The 18,186-nt window shown below is 41.6% G+C and overlaps 1 protein-coding gene across 3 annotated transcripts in view; it reads left to right on the plus strand.

Annotated features, from left to right (window-relative positions):
• CCDC27 (coiled-coil domain containing 27) overlaps positions 1 to 14,549 on the plus strand; it is a 426,770-nt gene extending 412,221 nt beyond the window's left edge. For all 3 annotated transcript variants that reach the window (XM_085608856.1, XM_085608854.1, XM_085608857.1), the window contains 2 exons: positions 6,807 to 6,911; positions 9,251 to 14,549. In XM_085608856.1, the coding sequence (XP_085464982.1) occupies positions 6,807 to 6,911; positions 9,251 to 9,448 (303 nt within the window). In that variant the 3' untranslated portion in view covers positions 9,449 to 14,549. The remainder of the gene's footprint in view (positions 1 to 6,806; positions 6,912 to 9,250) is intronic.
• The last annotated feature ends 3,637 nt before the right edge of the window (positions 14,550 to 18,186 follow it).

Raw genomic sequence — 18,186 nt, forward strand, 5'->3', positions numbered from 1 at the left:
GCGCATGCGTAAGCCACTGACTCACTCACACCTGTGGCTCTAAAGAGAAGGTGGAGGAGTAAATTGACAAACTAGACCACATACTACTAAATAGCCAAACAGGTGTGATGGCCATATTGGATGTAGCTTTACTTGCTCCGTGATTAGCTACCCAAGTGACCTTGCGGACGTGTCCCTTTTATAGGAGTTTGTCAACTAATGCTCCATCTTGGCCACTGAGCTCCCATAAAAGCAACTGGAGAGAATTGTTATTAAGAGAAAACGAGTGGACTAAGAGGATCCAGGTATCAATTGTGCAAGTAGACATGGCTGGTAACATGCTACCCTTTAGACTGCGATTAATTTAATTATATCACTTTATAGTGCGCCATACCACCCCATGAGCTGCCAGCCCCCACAACACTTTTCACCCTGGACTCTACGTTTAAATAGCCGCAAGTGTTTCCAGGCAAGGCGGCAGCTACATGTAATTAAATAACTGCTCTGGTGGCTCCTTTTTTACCATCATCTCGGACTCTGCATGTTTTTCCTTTGCCAAGCGATCAGCGGAGCTCCTTTCAAGGAGGGCGGGGGGCTTCAACTTCATTTAATCTCCCCGTCCTGTACCCCAAAATCAATTCCAGCCAGAGTATCGTAAGATTGCAGCAGCCATGTCGAGCTGTATGTGTAAAGGGCAGCAGCTACATGCTACAAGTAAGTCACTTAGTAATTAAATAGGAGCATTTCTTTTCAGCATGAATTTAAATGTTTTCCATCTTGGTTGGTACTTTTGTGAGCTCCGTGATTATGTACAAAATGGTATGTCTGAGCTGCTTTGTATGTGTTTTGAGGAATGCTATCTTTTACCTTCTGCAGTGTTTATGTTCACGAGGACTTCTAAGAAACATTGGCATCTCTGCAACTACATGTCCAAATGTAGCTCCGGGGGCTTTGTATATAATTTCTTTTTTTTTTGTGCCGTTTTTTACAGCGCGAAATCGACCCCAAAATACTGGGGTGCTTTACATGAGGGATAGTTACATTACACAAGGGCACATTCATTTTTGGTAGGCACGTGGAGATTAAGTGATTTGCCCAGAATCACAGAAGCATTTGCAATGTAATGTGTCTCGTATTACTGAAAGTTTGAGCTATTGGTGTTGCTAATAATAGTTCCATTATTGTTAGCAACGCCAATAGCTCAAACTTTTAGTAATGCGAGACCTATTGCATTGCAAATGCTTGTTTACATGAGGAAATGGGCTTTGCCTATGCATCTGATATAATGAAGGTCACACCAATATTGCTCTGGGTTTCCGTCTGGGCTAACAAACACACTACTCTTAATCAGGATATTATACTGTATGAATCGTGAGAAGGGTCCTCTGGTTAAACTATGTGCAAACCTCCTCCAAAGCCATAGGATGAAATAAATGGTTTACCTCCCCCCCCATTCTCTGACCAAAGCTGATATCTACAGTTAAAAATGTTTGTATAAGCCACTGTGTGACATCTATGGAGCAAGAGGAGTTGAGGAAACCTATGCTGCTTGATTACGTTACTGTACAAACGTCATCAGACCTCGAGCCATGTTTGACTTGGGTCTTGAGCCCTTGGAAAGGACCACTCTTATCCAAATTTCAGCTGGGAACTATTAGATATTTGCTTTGCTTTCCCTTGGGCCAATATGAAAATGCATCTCTTTTAGTCTGTCCGTGCAATCAGATCCCTGTACAAACCCTGGAGCTCTTCGTCTTTTTCTGTAAATATTTTGAATTTCAAACAAAAACTTTTATAAAACCATTTCTTCAGCCCTATGATTTCCGCCAATATCAGTCTGCTCTGTAGTCTGTACTTCTTACCTAAGCGTAATTTTTTGAAGCCAGCTTTATATAAACGAAATTTATTGACTGTTTGACATTTCTCTTTTTATCACTTTGTATTTCTAGTGTATTCGTATTTTTTATTATAAGTGATATTTGTTTATGCAATGCTTTTATGATTGTTTTGAAATGATCAAATAACGTTTTTTTGATTGATTGATTGATTGATTGATATTAACATAAATGAACACAACAAACCTGATTTCCACATTTTATTGTTTGTGCGCTATATAGTTTTATAAGTTAACTTTGTCTTTGCAAATTTCGTGGCAATTTATAGAGAATGAGCTATCTATAAATGACAGCGCTCTACCACAAAATGCTTTTACATTATATTTGTGAAAGTGTGCTCCAGAATGCACCACCAGCTATATAGTGCACTCTTACCACAACTGGGTGTTGCTCATTTGCTACACCTGTTCTTTGTGCGACACTTGGATTTTTCACATTCCCTAGGAGGTTCAGTGATAATAACATTGATGGCAGCACCCCCACTCTGAAAACCGTTCCAGCATCACTGCTTCCCCCACACAAGGTTCCCTTGGCTCGATGCCTCTACATTGGGGTACTGGGCTATTAGGTTTCTGTTCTAGCTGAAACAGGTGTGCGCCTTAGCCTTTGCCTACCTATCCTTTTCCTTCTTCAAGAGCTCCGTTATTCCCTCTTTCTTTATGACCAGTGTGATTTTCCAGTTATTTCACTTGTTTCTGTCTGCCCCCAAAACAGATGTGGTCCGGTGGTCAGGCCTATGGGTCTATACAGAGCCATCTCTTTCATGAGGTACCCGGCTACTACTTTAGCCCAGAAAATGGATGATTTTGAGCAATTGTGTGCAGTGTCGGCAGGGGGGGACAAGTAAGATATGTGTGCAGTCAATTGCCCCCAAGACGTGCAGGAATCCAGCTATGGCGTAGAATCTTTGCTTTGTCTCCACCTGTTCCTACGCAGTGTGGGGAAAGTATAGTTACTGGGGTACCAAGCTGATGATGGCATCCAGGACAGGTTTGAGGAACTTAGATAGGGCTGGCTGTGAGACTCCTCTGACTCTGGTGGTTGTTGGTTGGAATGTCCCAGAGGCCAACAGGTGCAGCACAGCCAGCAGCTTTGTCTGCGGAGGGATGTTGGTTGTCCACTGTGTTGGTACCATCAGCCTGTGGGCAATGATGTTCAGGATGGTTGTCCTTTTGAGGCTGTAGTGGGCAATGACATGCTCGGGGGTTAAGTCTGTGAGGCTGGTACGTTTCCTGAAGGTCTGCGGTCTTGGTCTGCGCTGCCTCTGTGGTGGTCTGGAGAGGGGGGGGGGCGGTGGGGATCCGGGGGGGGTGGTGGCGGTCCTGGGAGTGATGGCAGTGGGTGTTGTGGCCCTGTTGGGGCTCCGAGTTGCATGATGAGTAGCTTCATGGCATCTGTTGTTCTTCAGGTGTGGCTCTGGGCTGGGCTCCCATTATGCTGCTAGTCGTCCAGCTTTGAATCCAGATGGGAGTAGGTGTTAATTTCCTGCAGTCACCTTATCGCCTGTTTTAGGATCGTATCGCCGATGTGGCTGGTCGTTGTGAATGTTGACCAATGGTGTTGTCGCGGATGTTTGCCCAGGAACCCCTACTCTGCATCTCATTAACGATAATTGCCGGTGTCATCTGTGTCGTTGTTTTTGGAGGATGCTATCGCTGGAAAACTGGTGGTATCGGCTGTTGGCACCAGCTTGTGAATGATGCAGTATATTTATCGCGACTTTGGCTGTGCTAAAGTGCTGGTAACTCAGCGATAGCTCCTTGAGAATATGCCCCTCAGTTCCTAAGTACCCATTTCACAAATTGGTTGGCCCTATTAAAACACTTTAGTCCTTGCATCTCAGTTTATATATTTAACCCTTGTAACTCGCAAACACTCATAGCACTTTGGAAGACTTGGAAAGAATATAACTCTGGCATTAAATGACAATTACCACCTTGAGAAAAATTCTATTCAATTAAAAAAGAGAAGGAGGGGGTGTTGCCCAGCGGCCAGAGCTGCCGATTTCAGAGCTGGGGATCCAGGTTCGAGTCTCGGCGTCGCTCAACATCCTGTGAAGCTGGGAAAATCACGTAATCTCCTGTGCCTATGGACAGCGCCTAGAGACCCTCAGATACGATTATCCACGCTATATAAATACACATTTTATTATTAAAGAGGATATGCCCAAGGGGTCAAGTCAGGAACTGGGAGTGTACTCGTAATTAAAAAAAATTTTTTTTTAATCAGAACTTCACTTCCTAGTGAAAAACACAGGCTACGGGACTGGAGAATTTCCACTCTCTCCCCTTTTATGCCACCAGTAAGAAAAGAATCCCCTCTGAAACATGTGCAATGTATTTAGAAGTATGAAAAAATTATATATTTGTACTTTGTAGGTAATGATATTTACAAATATTTTCTTTTGATACTGCTCATGGAATGTCACCCTCAGTTTACTCAAACCACAAAAAAAAGTAAAAAAACAAGAGGAACTCGGGATCCAGGCATCTTCCGCTTTATGGTCGGAGCAGGAGAAGGTGCATTTAAGCACTGCAAGAAAGGTTATTTCAATTAGACAACCCACCAAAGCCAGTATTATTGGCTCGGCAGTACCTGCAGTTTGTCTCACTGTTTGTGCAACAATGGCAATCACCACCAGGTGTCACTTTAACCCCCACCCTGAAATAGGAACTATGTAACATCTCTTCAGCTTTCTCCTTAAATACAATGTCTTGAGCTTGGGTTTACTTTCCAGGGCAAATATTGATTTGCGTTTAACAATTAATCTAAAGTAACACAAACCAGCAATTTACACTATTTTGCGTCAAGGGGGCATCTCATCAGAGGCACATAGGTGTTTCCATTCAACCACCAATGGACTTTGACGCAAAAAAAACTCTCTACTGAAAAAGGTCCCAGGCAGGATTGGATCATTATATACTTCCCTTTCATAATGTATGCCACATAAAGGAAGTGTTCTTGTCAAGGTTTTTCTAGGGCCCGCAGGAAGCACTATGAGCATAAGTTTACCCTCCTCCAGAAAGGACTAATGTTTGTCACCATAAAAATTAGTGTGTGAGTACAAAGGACTTAACCCCCTCTGTGACCAAGAAGTCAGTATCCCCTAAAGTCTAGGGTTAAGGAATAGGTTTGTCTACCCACTATGTTTACCTGTGTTCTTCACACTGCTAAAGTCACATGCCACTGTTACATTTGTGCTTGTGAGGGTTGCCAAGCACTCACACTGAAAATAAAAATCTTAAAAACAAAAGCATAGTAGAGGGGGGATGGGAGCACACTGCCTCATATCGTATCATAGTTCGCCCCTCAGCATTATGGTAAATGCATTACAGTGTTTGCACCTATTTGAATATTAGCTGTAGTTTTTCAACAGAGTACGTGCAGATATTGCTGTGATTCTCTAGACATGTTTCTGGATTTTATCCTTCATCAGTAGAGATCAAAGAAAAAACTAATTTCATCAGGAGTTGCTTAGAATGCTGCCACGGTCCTCGCAGGTCTCAGTACCTCTCACTGGCGCATCTTCAAAAGCTCGTCAGCTCACTGGCTCAAGGGACCCATTTAAAACAGAACGGGGATGGGAGCACACTGCCTCACATCCCAGCACAGTTCGCCCATTAGTATTATGGTAAATGCTGGACAGTGATTGCGCTTACTTGAATATTAGCTGTAGTTTTTCACCAGAGTTGGTGCAGATAGAGCTCTATATCTCTAGAAACATGTTTCTGGATTTTATCCTTCATCAGTAGAGATCAAAGAAAAACAAATGTCATCAGGGGTTGCTGAGAATGCTGCCACAGTCCCCTAAGGTCCCAGATCTTAGTACCTCTCACGCGCACACAGGTGTATCCTTAAAAGCTAGTCAGCTCACTGGCTCAAGGGAGCCTTTTTAAAAAAGTGGCAGCATTCTCAGTAACCCCTGATAGCATTTTGATCTCTACTGACAAAGGATACAATCCAGAAACACGTGTCTAGAGATAAACAGCACTACCTGCACCAACGTTGGTGAAATACTACTACAAATATTCAAGGAAGGGCTAATTGTGAACTGCATTCAACATAATGCAAAGGGGCGAACTGTTATGGAATGTGAGGCAGTGTGCTCCCATCCCCCTTCTAACCAAAGCATAATACTCTGTACTGGATTCCAGTACAAAACCTATGCCAGATATCACATACAACCTTGCACTATGGTGCAAGGATGTGCGCCTGGCAGAAGGCAGTCTAAATTACGCCAGCGACTGATAGCGGTAGCACCATACTTTGTAGGAATCGGGATGTTCTGCTGCCTCCTTTTCACACAACACAGCAGCAGCGACACCCCCGTAATGGCCAGCAACCGCAAAACACGCAAAAACAAAACAATAATAACATGGGTTTGTTATTGTTTCATTTTTAAAATGAGTCTTGGGGGCAGGACCAGACGATGGCAAGCTGGGAGAGGAGTGTTTCAGCACTGCTGTGAGTGCGCATGTCAGTTTGGCCTGCTGCCTCAGGACGGCCAAACCGAGATGCACACTGTATGTTTCCTACAAGGGTTGAATTGCCGAGTTGGAGGTATGCAGGCACAGGCTTCCAGTCCCTCTGGGAGTGCCAGTTGAAGGCGCTCAGGCCAATCTTGATTCTGCTCTCATGCATGACAGCAGCGTCAGGATTGGCCACAGAGGAGTCTGGGGCCCTGCGCAGTGCAGTGGAAGAGCACCGAGTTGGCAATGCAACGAGCATAATAAAAGTGGTTTTCTTTTCTTTTTTTTGTCCTCGTCCGTCGTCCCCCTCAAGCCCCCCTCTGCTTAGCCACTTTGCCCTGAATCCAGCCGCCACTACAACACAGTGCAGTCATTTTGTTTGCTACGTTGTATTGCTTCACTTACAAGTAAATCTGGCCTGATATTTTCATAATAATGTTACCTCTTCTCTTTTCATTCTAAGTTTGAAAGGTTTCGAAGTAAAATGCTGCAGGTGACCTACAGCACACCAGGTACCAAAATACCACATAATGAACTTTCCGACAACGAACTTCTGGAAGCCATGCAGGTACTGTGTTCCCCCACTCTGTCTAGATCTTTGTGAATATGCACCAGGAATACTTATGCATAATGTGCAAAGCGCCAGAAACAGACACCTTCACCTACCTGAGACATAGGAAAGGTGGGTGCCAAAAAGGCAGTGAAACAGTGGCGTAGTCATAAAGACTGTCAGCCTCAGTTTCAGGCGGGTGGTGATAGGACATCTGACCAAATCTGGCAGATGTCCCACTGTTCACAATTAGAATTCAGGGAACCGTTGCACAGATCTGATGCTGGTGTAAACCAACACCGTTTCCACCTGTCTTCAACCTTCTTTCCATCTATGGTAGGCCTCAACGAAAACGTCCTCAAATGTCCCTCACAGCATGGCAGATAGCACGCAGCTCGTAAAGGATATTATTTTTCTGGTGCGTGTCTGCTCCAGAAACATACACTGTTGCCCAGTGCTGCAGTACTACAACAGTGTGTCATCCCCTGCCTTACAATTTTAATGGGCGCTGGTCCAATGATTCTGAGCTGCCCTTTTCATAGTCAATGGAAAACATTCTATTTTTATAAGAAAAAAAATCTTCAACATGTGAATTTTTTACATTTTGAAATTACGGTCTTATTTAAGGGTCTTTCTTGGTTGAATCTTCAGATGGCCTTTGTGGTTTTTTTTTTAACTCTTTAAAATTCGCTTTTTTTACATTTTCCAATTACGGTCTTATTTAAGTGTCTTTCTTAGTGAAATCTTCAGATGGCCTTTGTTTTTTGGCATTAAGAGTTGCCTTAAATAAAATTTAAAACAAATACCTGACGTGGTGTGAGGGCTAGCTCTTGAGGGCCAAGCAACATAAATTGCAAATGCTCCTTGATACTACTGAACGATGACCCTAATGTTATTAATGACGACGGAGGTTAATATTATGCTGTCTCTCTTCTTGTTTTATTTTGTACAGCACTTTAAGGAACACTACAGCTCCCATAAACCTGCTTCCCAAGCAGGAGGTTATTAACACAAAGAAAGGACATCCCCTCCAATAAACAGCAGTAGTTCATACATAATTTCCTCTTTTCTTGCTGATAGACGTGAATGCGTTACAAAACGCAAGAAGAGAGACTGCATAACAAAGCCTCCTGTCTTATTATGAAATCCTAAATATTCATATGGCAAGGCAGATTAAACCATTCTGAATCCAGATCGATTGTTGAAAATGTCTTAAGCCCTTTTGATCTGTACTGGAAGTAACTTACACCAGTGCTAAATGGTGCTCCCAGATCTACATATCTTACAGAGTTACACTCAATTAAAAGTAAACCAGGCATATTCTGAAGCTTAACGTGGGATTTGTTTTACGCTGAAATATATTGATCAGAAAAGATTTCCATTTGAGACCAAGGAAGAATCATTGGGCCTGATTCACAGAACTAACTTAAGACAAAATCCTAAACTTACTACCATTTTGGTATTCACAGAAGGCACTTAGGCACCTAACTTTAGGACTCCTAAATGCCTTCTGTGAATACCGAAAGTCTTAAAGTTAGGATTTTTCTCAGTTTAGTAGTAGTATAGTTGGGACTCCTAACTCTAGGACTCCTAAATGCCTTCTTTGAGTACCGAAAGTCTTAAAATTAGGATTTTTCTCAATTTAGTAGTAGTAAAGTTAAGACTCCTAACTTTAGGACTCCTAAATGCCTTCTGTGAATACCGAAAGCCTTAAAATTAGGATTTTTCTCAGTTTAGTAGTAGTATAGTTAGGACTCCTAACTTTAGGACTCCAAAATGCCTTCTGTGAATACCGAAAGTCTTAAAATTAGGATTTTTCTCAATTTAGTGGTAGTAAAGTTAGGACTCCTAACTTTAGGACTCCTAAACTGAGAAAAATCCTAATTTTAAGACTTTCGGTATTCACAGAAGGCATTTAAGAGTCCTAAAGTTAGGACTACAAACTTCTGTGAATATCGAAATGAGTAAGTGTCTTCTGTGAATACCAAAATGAGTAAGTGCCTTCTGTGAATACGAAAATGGTAGTAAGTTTAGGATTTTGTCTTAAGTTAGTTCTGTGAATCGGGCCCATGGATTTCAGTATGTCTACTTTAAGAGCCTCAAATGCTAGACTGATTTCTTGGGAGAGGAATACAGTTAAGGGTAGAGTTTTACTTCTTCATCAATCCTAACCACAGGCACATTCAGTTCCAAATGTGGAGAAGACAAGTTATCTTCACAGGACACTGTACAAAAGACTCAGCAGCATTCATTCTGTCCTAATTGATGTCCTGTAAGGAAATGCTACCCTTATGTTATATGGAGGGTGTTGGCATAATGAGAATAAAAATGTGTGACTTTGCCTTGCTTTTCTATAGAAAGTGATTACAGATCGAGCTGATTTCCACCAGCAGCTGATACTAAAAGGAGTGAAAATGCCTCCTCTTTCCCTGGATGAACCATCAGACTCTGCACCCGTGACACCAGCGACACAAGCGACACCACCGACACCAGCGACACCAGCGATACCAGCGACTTCTAAACATGCAGGCTTAAGGAAGAGAAGCGTCATTTAATATGATTCATTCTTACCAACTTGGGAGGGGATGTGACCATAGACTTTCACCAACGCCCTGAGGGACCAGGAAAAGATGCTTGATTCAAGACTCCACAGTGATTAAATGGCATGCATTAAAAGCAACACTTGTGTCCTAACATAGATTCCATTGTTTTCTCTCAAAATGTTGAGGTCTACACAATGTACTGAAATATGCAAATGTTCAGTTATTGCAATGTTACAAGTTCGAGGCTGTCGCATCAGTTGAGACACATACACAGCTGAAGATTGACCCCATAGCTTGTGTGAGACCTTCAGCCAGCCAACACATGTGTAAGTTCTTGTAGTTCATACTTGCAATGGGCGAAATGTAAGTTGCATAATGTCAATTTTTGTCACACATATCATGGTGCGATTTGGTGAAAACATTCTTGCAATTGGAATATGCAAGAAGCAGAATGTTATGTGCTGTTGGCTAGTGAGTAGAGGTCTAACAGATACCATGGGGCAAGAACTGCAGATTTTTAGAGCTTCTCTCATCCATCCCACCACACTCTAAAAGACACCCAGTTCTTTTTAAAATATGTAGGAGTGACTAGTCATTGAGCTAGTCTTCTAAAGTTTGATGTTCCATCAGGGTTGCTGATATAAACACCAACGTGTTTATCTAGGTTTACCCGTTCACGGGTTTTCAAGATTTCCAATCTATACTTCTTTTTAATTCATCCGTATACGGTCCCATCACTATTTAGACTGCTGCACGCTTTCTTTAGTTGTAATTGCTGACAGTGTATTCAAAGTATGATTGTAATCATTTTTTTAAGGGTAGGAATTTTCAATTTACAATATGGACTATGGACCACATATAGCAAGCATTTTAGTGTTCGCAAATGGGCCAATTCTCAGAATCAGCCTGTTTGCAAATGCAAAAAATGCTTTTCACATGTATCAAACCCTATTTTTCATTTCAGTAACCTGTTACCGAATTGCAAAATGGGTTTGCGATTCCTTATTTGGAAGGGGTGTGTTTAGAGCCTCCCTTTCGATACTAATTTATAACGGCATGTATGAATGTTTTGTGACCGTGATTGCGGTCGCAAAACATTTGCATTTTACCACCAACTTCAAGTTGGTGGTAACCCATTCGCAAACTGGAAGAGGGACTCTTTCCCCTTTGTGAATGCATGCAAAAACTTTTTGGGAGAGCAGGCAGTGGTCCCAAGTGAACTATTCATTATTTTTTCTAAATGCAACCCGTTTTCCTTTAAGGAAAACAGGCTGCATTTAAAAGAAAAAAATAGCTTTATTTAATAGGAATCACAGACATGTCGATTTGCTGACCCCAGCAGGCCACCATCCCCATGATTTTAGCGATTCCTTGGGGGTCGCAAATTATGACCTACCTCATTAATATTAAATCGCTATATGAAACTCTTGGAGTTTCATATATTTGTAATAGCGATTACCTAATTGTGATTCGCAGAAAATTGCAGTTGGGTAATGGCCTTTACAAATGCTGATACATGTGGCCCTACATGTATTGCCTGCAAGTAAGCCACCTGCAACTCTTTGAAGCTCTGAAACACCGCTCCCAATGTTTGGTGTTGATTCGCTCTTTAACGATACTATAAGCAAAGCACAGTAATACACATAACAACAGTAAGAGCGGTAAGAACAGTGCAGCCACTAGCCACTAGCACATTTGTGGTTCTACAGCAAAGCCAATTTCTTCCACTCTAGACTTTCACAGCAACAGTCAGCCTCCACCAGAAGATTCAAATAGTTCAGGAGATGCCAACATTGAGTCTTCTGTGAGCTGTAGAAGGGAAAGAAGTTGGCATTTGTCACAGGGTCAACCATTATCTGTCTTTAAAGAAGGGGACACCATTGGGTGGCCATGAAGGCAGATTGCCCCCACACCATAATAATTACAATAACACCTGAGTCTTGGATGCAGACAAATATGTTTATTCACTGCCTAGTGGCAATGGAGGTTGTGCCAAGGATTACGTCTCGCTATGTGGTGGTCTGTACAGAGTTTCGCAATATACCATTGGGTGGCCATGAAGACAGATTGCCCCCACACCATAATAATTACAATAACTCTTGAGTTTTGGATGCAGACAAATATGTTTATTCACTGCCTAGTGGCAATGGAGGTTGTGCCAAGGATTACGTCTCGCTATCTGGTGGTCTGTACAGAGTTTCACAATATACAAGAATTGGATTATTGAGATGTCACACATTCATTGCTCTTTGATCAGTTGAGTATTAAAACATAGCTGCCAAGTGACCACGCGGTTGTTGTGATACCTTCAGCCAGCAAACAGTCCTATAGGTGCATACTTGAAATGAGAAAATCTGAAAAACAAATTTCAGAATGGCCAGGGCTGTTGGTTAGAAAGTAGAGAATGACTGACAGTGTCACACATACCATGGGGCGATTTGGTGAACACTGGAGAAACACAGGCTCAGATTCACACAACGCAGCACAACAGCCACTAATGCTGCGTTGCGTTGCATGACAAGGAGAGAATAGGAGAGCACCATATCTACAGAGATATGGCATTCTCCTCCTCTCTCCCTAGCACCGGTGCAGAATTGTGTTGCTGTGCGCCATACACACACCTTTGCGCCATAGTGAAAGGGTTAGTGCGTGAGTCTAGCATAGGTTTTTGTACTGGGCAGTTTCTCTTCCAATACAAAGTAGTATGCCTAGACAACTTTTAAACTTTTCCTACTTTGGATGTGTGCTTTAGAGTTCAGCACAGATGAAAAGTCAGAAAAGAAAGGAGAAGTGGAAACATTTCTTCTTTTAACACCTACTTTTAAGTGGCGTTAATTTGTGCTGCAAAACCTTGTCTACTATTGTTAGCAGATAGGGTTTGTGTAAAAAAAATATAGGTGGTTTTACAGTAACACCCATGTACCACCCATTGGAACACCTGCTTGATGCAGAGTAACGCAAAGCACCACTTTCCGCTGATTTTCCTTACAAATCAACGCAAGTACCAGTTTGCGTTGATCTGTAAATGCCCAAAAAGATTTTGCGTTGGGTCCAAATTAAAAAAAGTGATGCAAACCCAACGAAAAATTCTAAATCTGGGCCACAGTGTTTAATGTGCTCGAGGTCAGAACTAATCAGCCTCTCACCTAAAAATTCTGACCTTGCACTGCTAAAGTGTCATTCCTAACTTGTGTACCTTCACCTTTATCCAACCATCAAACTCTACTCAGCATCCAAATATAAGTTTTCATTAGTCATTGCCAGCAATTGTAAAATCTTAGATGAGGATATCAATGGAAATAGAAGACATAGGGACAAATTAGCAAGGACATACGATGATTATCGCAAATAGCGCTTAGCGCAATTTACATTATCGCCGTCTATCGCTGGATTCCAGCACCAGGTTAGCGGCGTATTATCAACGCCTTTCACCGAGGCGATGTGAACTCCAGCAATAGAGGGTGTGAACCTGCATTAACGTGTGAGAAACAGCGATAATTATCCTGCGATCACAAAATCCTTGATAATAGGCAGGTGTGGACCTAGCCTTGCAATCCACCTTCCATATCACAGATAGCTAAGTAGAAAATTTAGCAGGAGTAAAAATCCAGCGTTAAGGGGCATTAGCGCAACTTTTATCGTCGCTTCGCAGATCTGGGGCATCTTTGTAAATATCGCGGTGCTGTGGTAGCGATGTTTTACAAGGATATTATGTGAGAAACGCCTACTTTGCATCTAATTAGCGATGCGAGGCGTCCGGAAAACGGCAGCTAACATGCGCTAATGCATGTTAGCGTCGCCTTGATGATTGCGTGATATTAAAATCGCCGCTTTTTCGGCGCTATGTCCCGAAAAAGCGGCGAGATGTGTCTTGATAATATGCCCCATACTTTTTCCTGGGTTAGAAAGGAATGAAACAACCATGCAAGAAGCATTAGTCTGGTATACTATCCTAAATGGAAGAGAGGGCCAGTGATGTACTGACAAAACTCAGGGTCAATAGGAATGAAGTTGCCATGAGGCTTTCTTCACAGGAGTTAACACTGTATAGTACAATGTATAGTACAAAAGGCAAAACAGGGTAACAGGTCTCATGGGGTTTATTTATGGACATGAGATCTTGGTACGACCGGCAGACACTGTGTGACAGGTGCACATCATGGTGAATGGAAACAGTCTTTCATCCTTCTGTATTTTGTGGAATAAGGACCATTCAGTTGTTGTTTGTGGATTTTTAACACTTTTGGGGTGCAACACATATACTCATATTTTTAATAAACATAACAATCAGACCTAAAAATATCCAGTATGTTGAGGTGTTCTTCAAAGCACACAAAATGCAGCACAAGAAGATCCATGGTTCCGATGGAACTGATAAAGAGGATTCTGATCAATACAATCTTGTGACTATTTTTATGAGCATGTTTGCACTCAAATGAAGAAACTGTACATTGTAAAACTATATTTCCTGTGTTTAGTTAAACTAGGTCTAAACTAGGCCTGCACTCCATCTTGAACTCTAACACAGCTATGATATGTGTATTCATTTCACCTCTAATCACACATAGCAAAATGTGCGCTGTTATATTGCTCTGTGTCGACGTGCTGTTCTCAAATAACTCAGGAGGAAGCCTTTTGCTACTTTCAAGGCTCTTCCTCTCTGTATTAGTGTAGCCTTATTCATAGATTGAGACTGTCATCTAAATTAGTGTTGTCATATCCGAATATGTTATGTCAACACCAGTTCTTCTAAATGTCATGTTAGGTATGGTTTTGGCATGGTGCTAGATGATGCTGTCTTGCATTCTGTATTCTGATTTGTCAATTTGTGAAAGGATGAATGATCACCTTATACTGACCACGCAATTTAAGTGAGTAGCTCTATAAAAGGAGGGATTTCTGGAGGGGAGCTAGATTCTGGTTTACTTGGAAGTGACCTACATTAGTTTGTCTCTTGCTTAGGACTTTAAAAATATTTTACTCTGAGATTTGACTCTTGTCATTCCCTTTGCTGCGTTTGATTGATTCCCCATACTGATTTATCATGCACTTTGACTATTTTCTTTTGCTTTGTGTAATGCACTTTAATTATTTAATAAACCTTCATGGCTTTACTCATAAATAAGGCTTCAAGTCTCCTCTTGTTTGAAAACCTATTTAATTGACTATGCTGATTCATTTGCTGTTAAATATATTATCTGTAGTGACACATTTCTCATACAATTTGAAGCTAATGGTCTAAGAACCTGCGTGTGCACTTTAACTTAGATTATCAGATAAGATAATGCCAACAGTTTGTGTGGAGAATGCGGGCAATGCAGATATCAGATTGGATTTCGATCTACACTCTTAGGGGCAGATTTATCAATGGGTTGCGCTGCCCTGCTGCAACGCAAGGCAACCCAAGGGTGACACAACTACTAAGTCAGATTTATCAAGCCATGCAAAGCCACCCCGCTTGGCCCTGCTTGGCTTGATAAATCTAAAGTAACGCAACGCAGCGCAAATCACTGCATTGCATTACTCTGCCCAAGGGAGGCGTTCTATGGGTGGACCTTGATCCTCCCATGGATTTTGGCACATTCCCAGATTTACCATTATTGGTAGACCTGGAACTGCATCAAAATACTACACCTTGTTACGCCTCCACATGTGAGGCTTAACAAGGAGAAATATCTGTATTTTCCTTGGTTTTTACCTCTTTCTATGTGTGCTGCATTATGCAAAATTCATTATGCTAAATTCAATTATATGCAGTGTTCCTGAGCCAAGAAAAATAAGTATCAATAAGGCAAATGGATGTGATCAATTTTGGTGCTAATCAAGGTGCATTATGGCACTTGTAGTTTATGATTTTGATGTGTATGAATTGTGATGTAATGAACTACATTGCACGTGAGCTCTTGGGTATGCAAATCTGATTTGTGTGTCATTAGGGGATTTGATTACTATGATTTTGTCATATCTGTGAAGTGCTATAATTGTAGTTTGTTGTTTGCTTGTAAAGATTTAGGGATGGCATGCATCAGAAATACTGAATTGCTGTGGTTTTTATTGAGTTCTGTTGGTTTGGTAAATGGATTAGTCAAAATCGAAGCTCTTCAGATACATTCATTTTGTTGAGCTTGTCTGCCAAAGTGGGTGTTTGTTGTGAGGTGCCAGATACATGCCACGATAGGGACTGTTCTGATTTACTAAATGTTTTTTTAATGTGTTCTAACTTAGATTGGTGTTGTTTATTCTTTGGTGTACAGAAATATACATGCTGGTCAAAGGGTAAGTTACTACCGGTCGGACAGTGCCGAAGGGTACTATCCCTTTGTGAAATTGACTTATTTACTTTTCTTTGTTTACTTGATTAAGCAGACAAGAAATGATTCATTAGTTTGCTAGTGATTATTGTGGTTCTGCTGTGTCTTCCGAATTGCATCAAAGTAAGTCGTGCTGCAATTGGTTGATCATCAAAGTGAGCCCAGTTGTGATTGGCTAATTACTGCTGTGTGGTACTGTGATTGGCTGATTTGACCTTGTAGATTGTGCTGCAACTGGTGGGATTTTCTTAGAATCACACTATGAGGGGCTGGTTGTATTTATTTATATCACATGGTTGTGTGTTGAGTCAGATTGAGCAAAAATGGGTACTGCATTAAAGAAATGTAAAGTTTCTAATATGGAAGGAGGAAAGATTCCTTCAGAAAAATCCCTAAGTTTGAAATGATATTGAATTTGGGTCTTCGTTCCTGTATGTGGTTAAAAGAATTGAATGAGATCACATCAGATGATAAGAACCTTTAATTTCCTTTAGAAGATATTTTCAGTCTGAGATATTTTGACCATGTGAGGCGTTTGATGTATGAGTGAAAACTGCTACCTAGGCTCATACCGTTCGCGGCACTGAATGAATTGGATAGTATAGCAATTGAGAAAGAATGAAAAACAATGAAGAGCCAGGTTAAAAATACTGTGAGTTGTTGGCTAGATTCTAAATGGGGAGTTCAGAGAAAAGTGTGGTGAGAGGATATGATGCTTTGTGTGGTTGTGTTTCATTCAATGGTCAATGAGTCAAGAAAAAGTTAGACTGATGATAAAATTGAAAATTGAGTTGAGAAAGAAAAGAAAGACACAGAGAGCAGCTGTGACGAGGAAGAACATTTCTTAGATGATTTACTGGAATCAAAACCTCCTCCTGTGAGATAGTCATCCTTTGTACCCCAATCACTTCCATTTGTTTTTTACTGATACTGGTTGTAACTGACTGTGACTGCGCCCTGGGCTCTGCTAACCAGGCCCAGTGCCAGTGCTCTGATTAAAAGTGTATATAGTAATTCAGTGTAATTACGATTGGCACTGACAACATACCTGTAAGCCCCTAGTATATGGTAGGACATGTAAGTTTAGAGGCCCTCCAGCTTAGAAGCACTTAAGTGTGTTCTGTTGTGATACCTACAGTCATTTTAAAAGTCAGCCCTGCTCTGCAAGCTGGTTTGAAATTGAAACTATATGCAAATTCGACTACGAATTTAAAGGTACTTCCAAAGTATTAAACTACCTTATTTTTGCTTATAAGTCGCCCCTAAGGTCTACCCTAGGTGCCCCCAAGGTACGGTCCCATGTAAAAATAATCCGGGACCTTTTTAAATATGTTTTATATGCCCTGGTGATAGAAAAACTACCAATCTCATTTTGGGGATACTGTAAAACAGTGTAACTTTTGGTAGGAATGAGCTATGATAATATTTCAAGGACTTAAAAGATTGGTAATGACAAATCCAACAATGTGCCACTGTTGAATGTATCATAACTAATACAGGAGAGAAGTTATAGAGCTTTCTATTCTGTGAGCCAAACTCCAGCTTTCTAGCAGCTCTCTCCTGATTAACCAGCCCTTATCAGGCTTGGCCAAACTGCTTTGATAAGGTGATATTTGGCCCGCATAGAAACAGAGGTTATTTGGCAGGCAGTGCTCTGCAGCTACAGAGAACAGGCCAGGAAGGGGGCTGGGTCAATAAACTGGTCTTCAAAGGAACCAGGACACTAAGCCAGGCAGGTCTACCCCCTAGCCAGATTAGAGCCCCAGGAATAGAATTTGCAGGAGGTCTAGAAGGGGAGTATCAAGGGAAACGAGCAACACCAGTAGGTTGGCTTATCCAGATCTTACTCTCAAGGAGAGAAATTCTCCATTTTGAATTTTGAAGTACAGTGCTTTGTGGGATAAGAATATGCCACACTTTGGAGGAATCTTGCATGCTTCTGGGTGACACCCCTGTGCCCCATTGGTCAGAGGTGCTGCTATACTTGTTGCCCCAGAGCATTGGATAAATATGTGAGAGCTGCATAGCAACTCAGATTTGCTGCCTGAAACTATGAAGAGAAGAAGTACTGCCATGCTGGAACCCTGTTGTGCACCCCAAAGGATTGCACTATGAAGGACGGCACCTGCTGCATACGTGGAAATACAGCCCTGAGGGCTTTGCCTTGGTGCAAAAAGGATTAAGGAGTGGACTCCCTGAAAGTAACAGGTTAACAGAGCTCACCTGCACCATCTCTCCCAAGATGTCCTAAGCCTAGAGTTTGTCCATTGGACTTTTAAGAATTTAGCCAGGTGCATTGTGGTAATTTTAGTCTCAGACTTCCCACGTCCATCTCAGAGCTTCTAGACCCCTGGATTTGTATTTTGGACACTTAACAGTCAAGAGGAACGTCAAGAAGAAGTTCCAGAAGTTTGGAGAAGTTTGTAGCAACGTTTGGAA

Source organism: Triturus cristatus, chromosome 1_2 (genome assembly GCF_964204655.1).
Source record: "Triturus cristatus chromosome 1_2, aTriCri1.1, whole genome shotgun sequence".
NCBI lineage: Eukaryota > Metazoa > Chordata > Amphibia > Caudata > Salamandridae > Triturus > Triturus cristatus.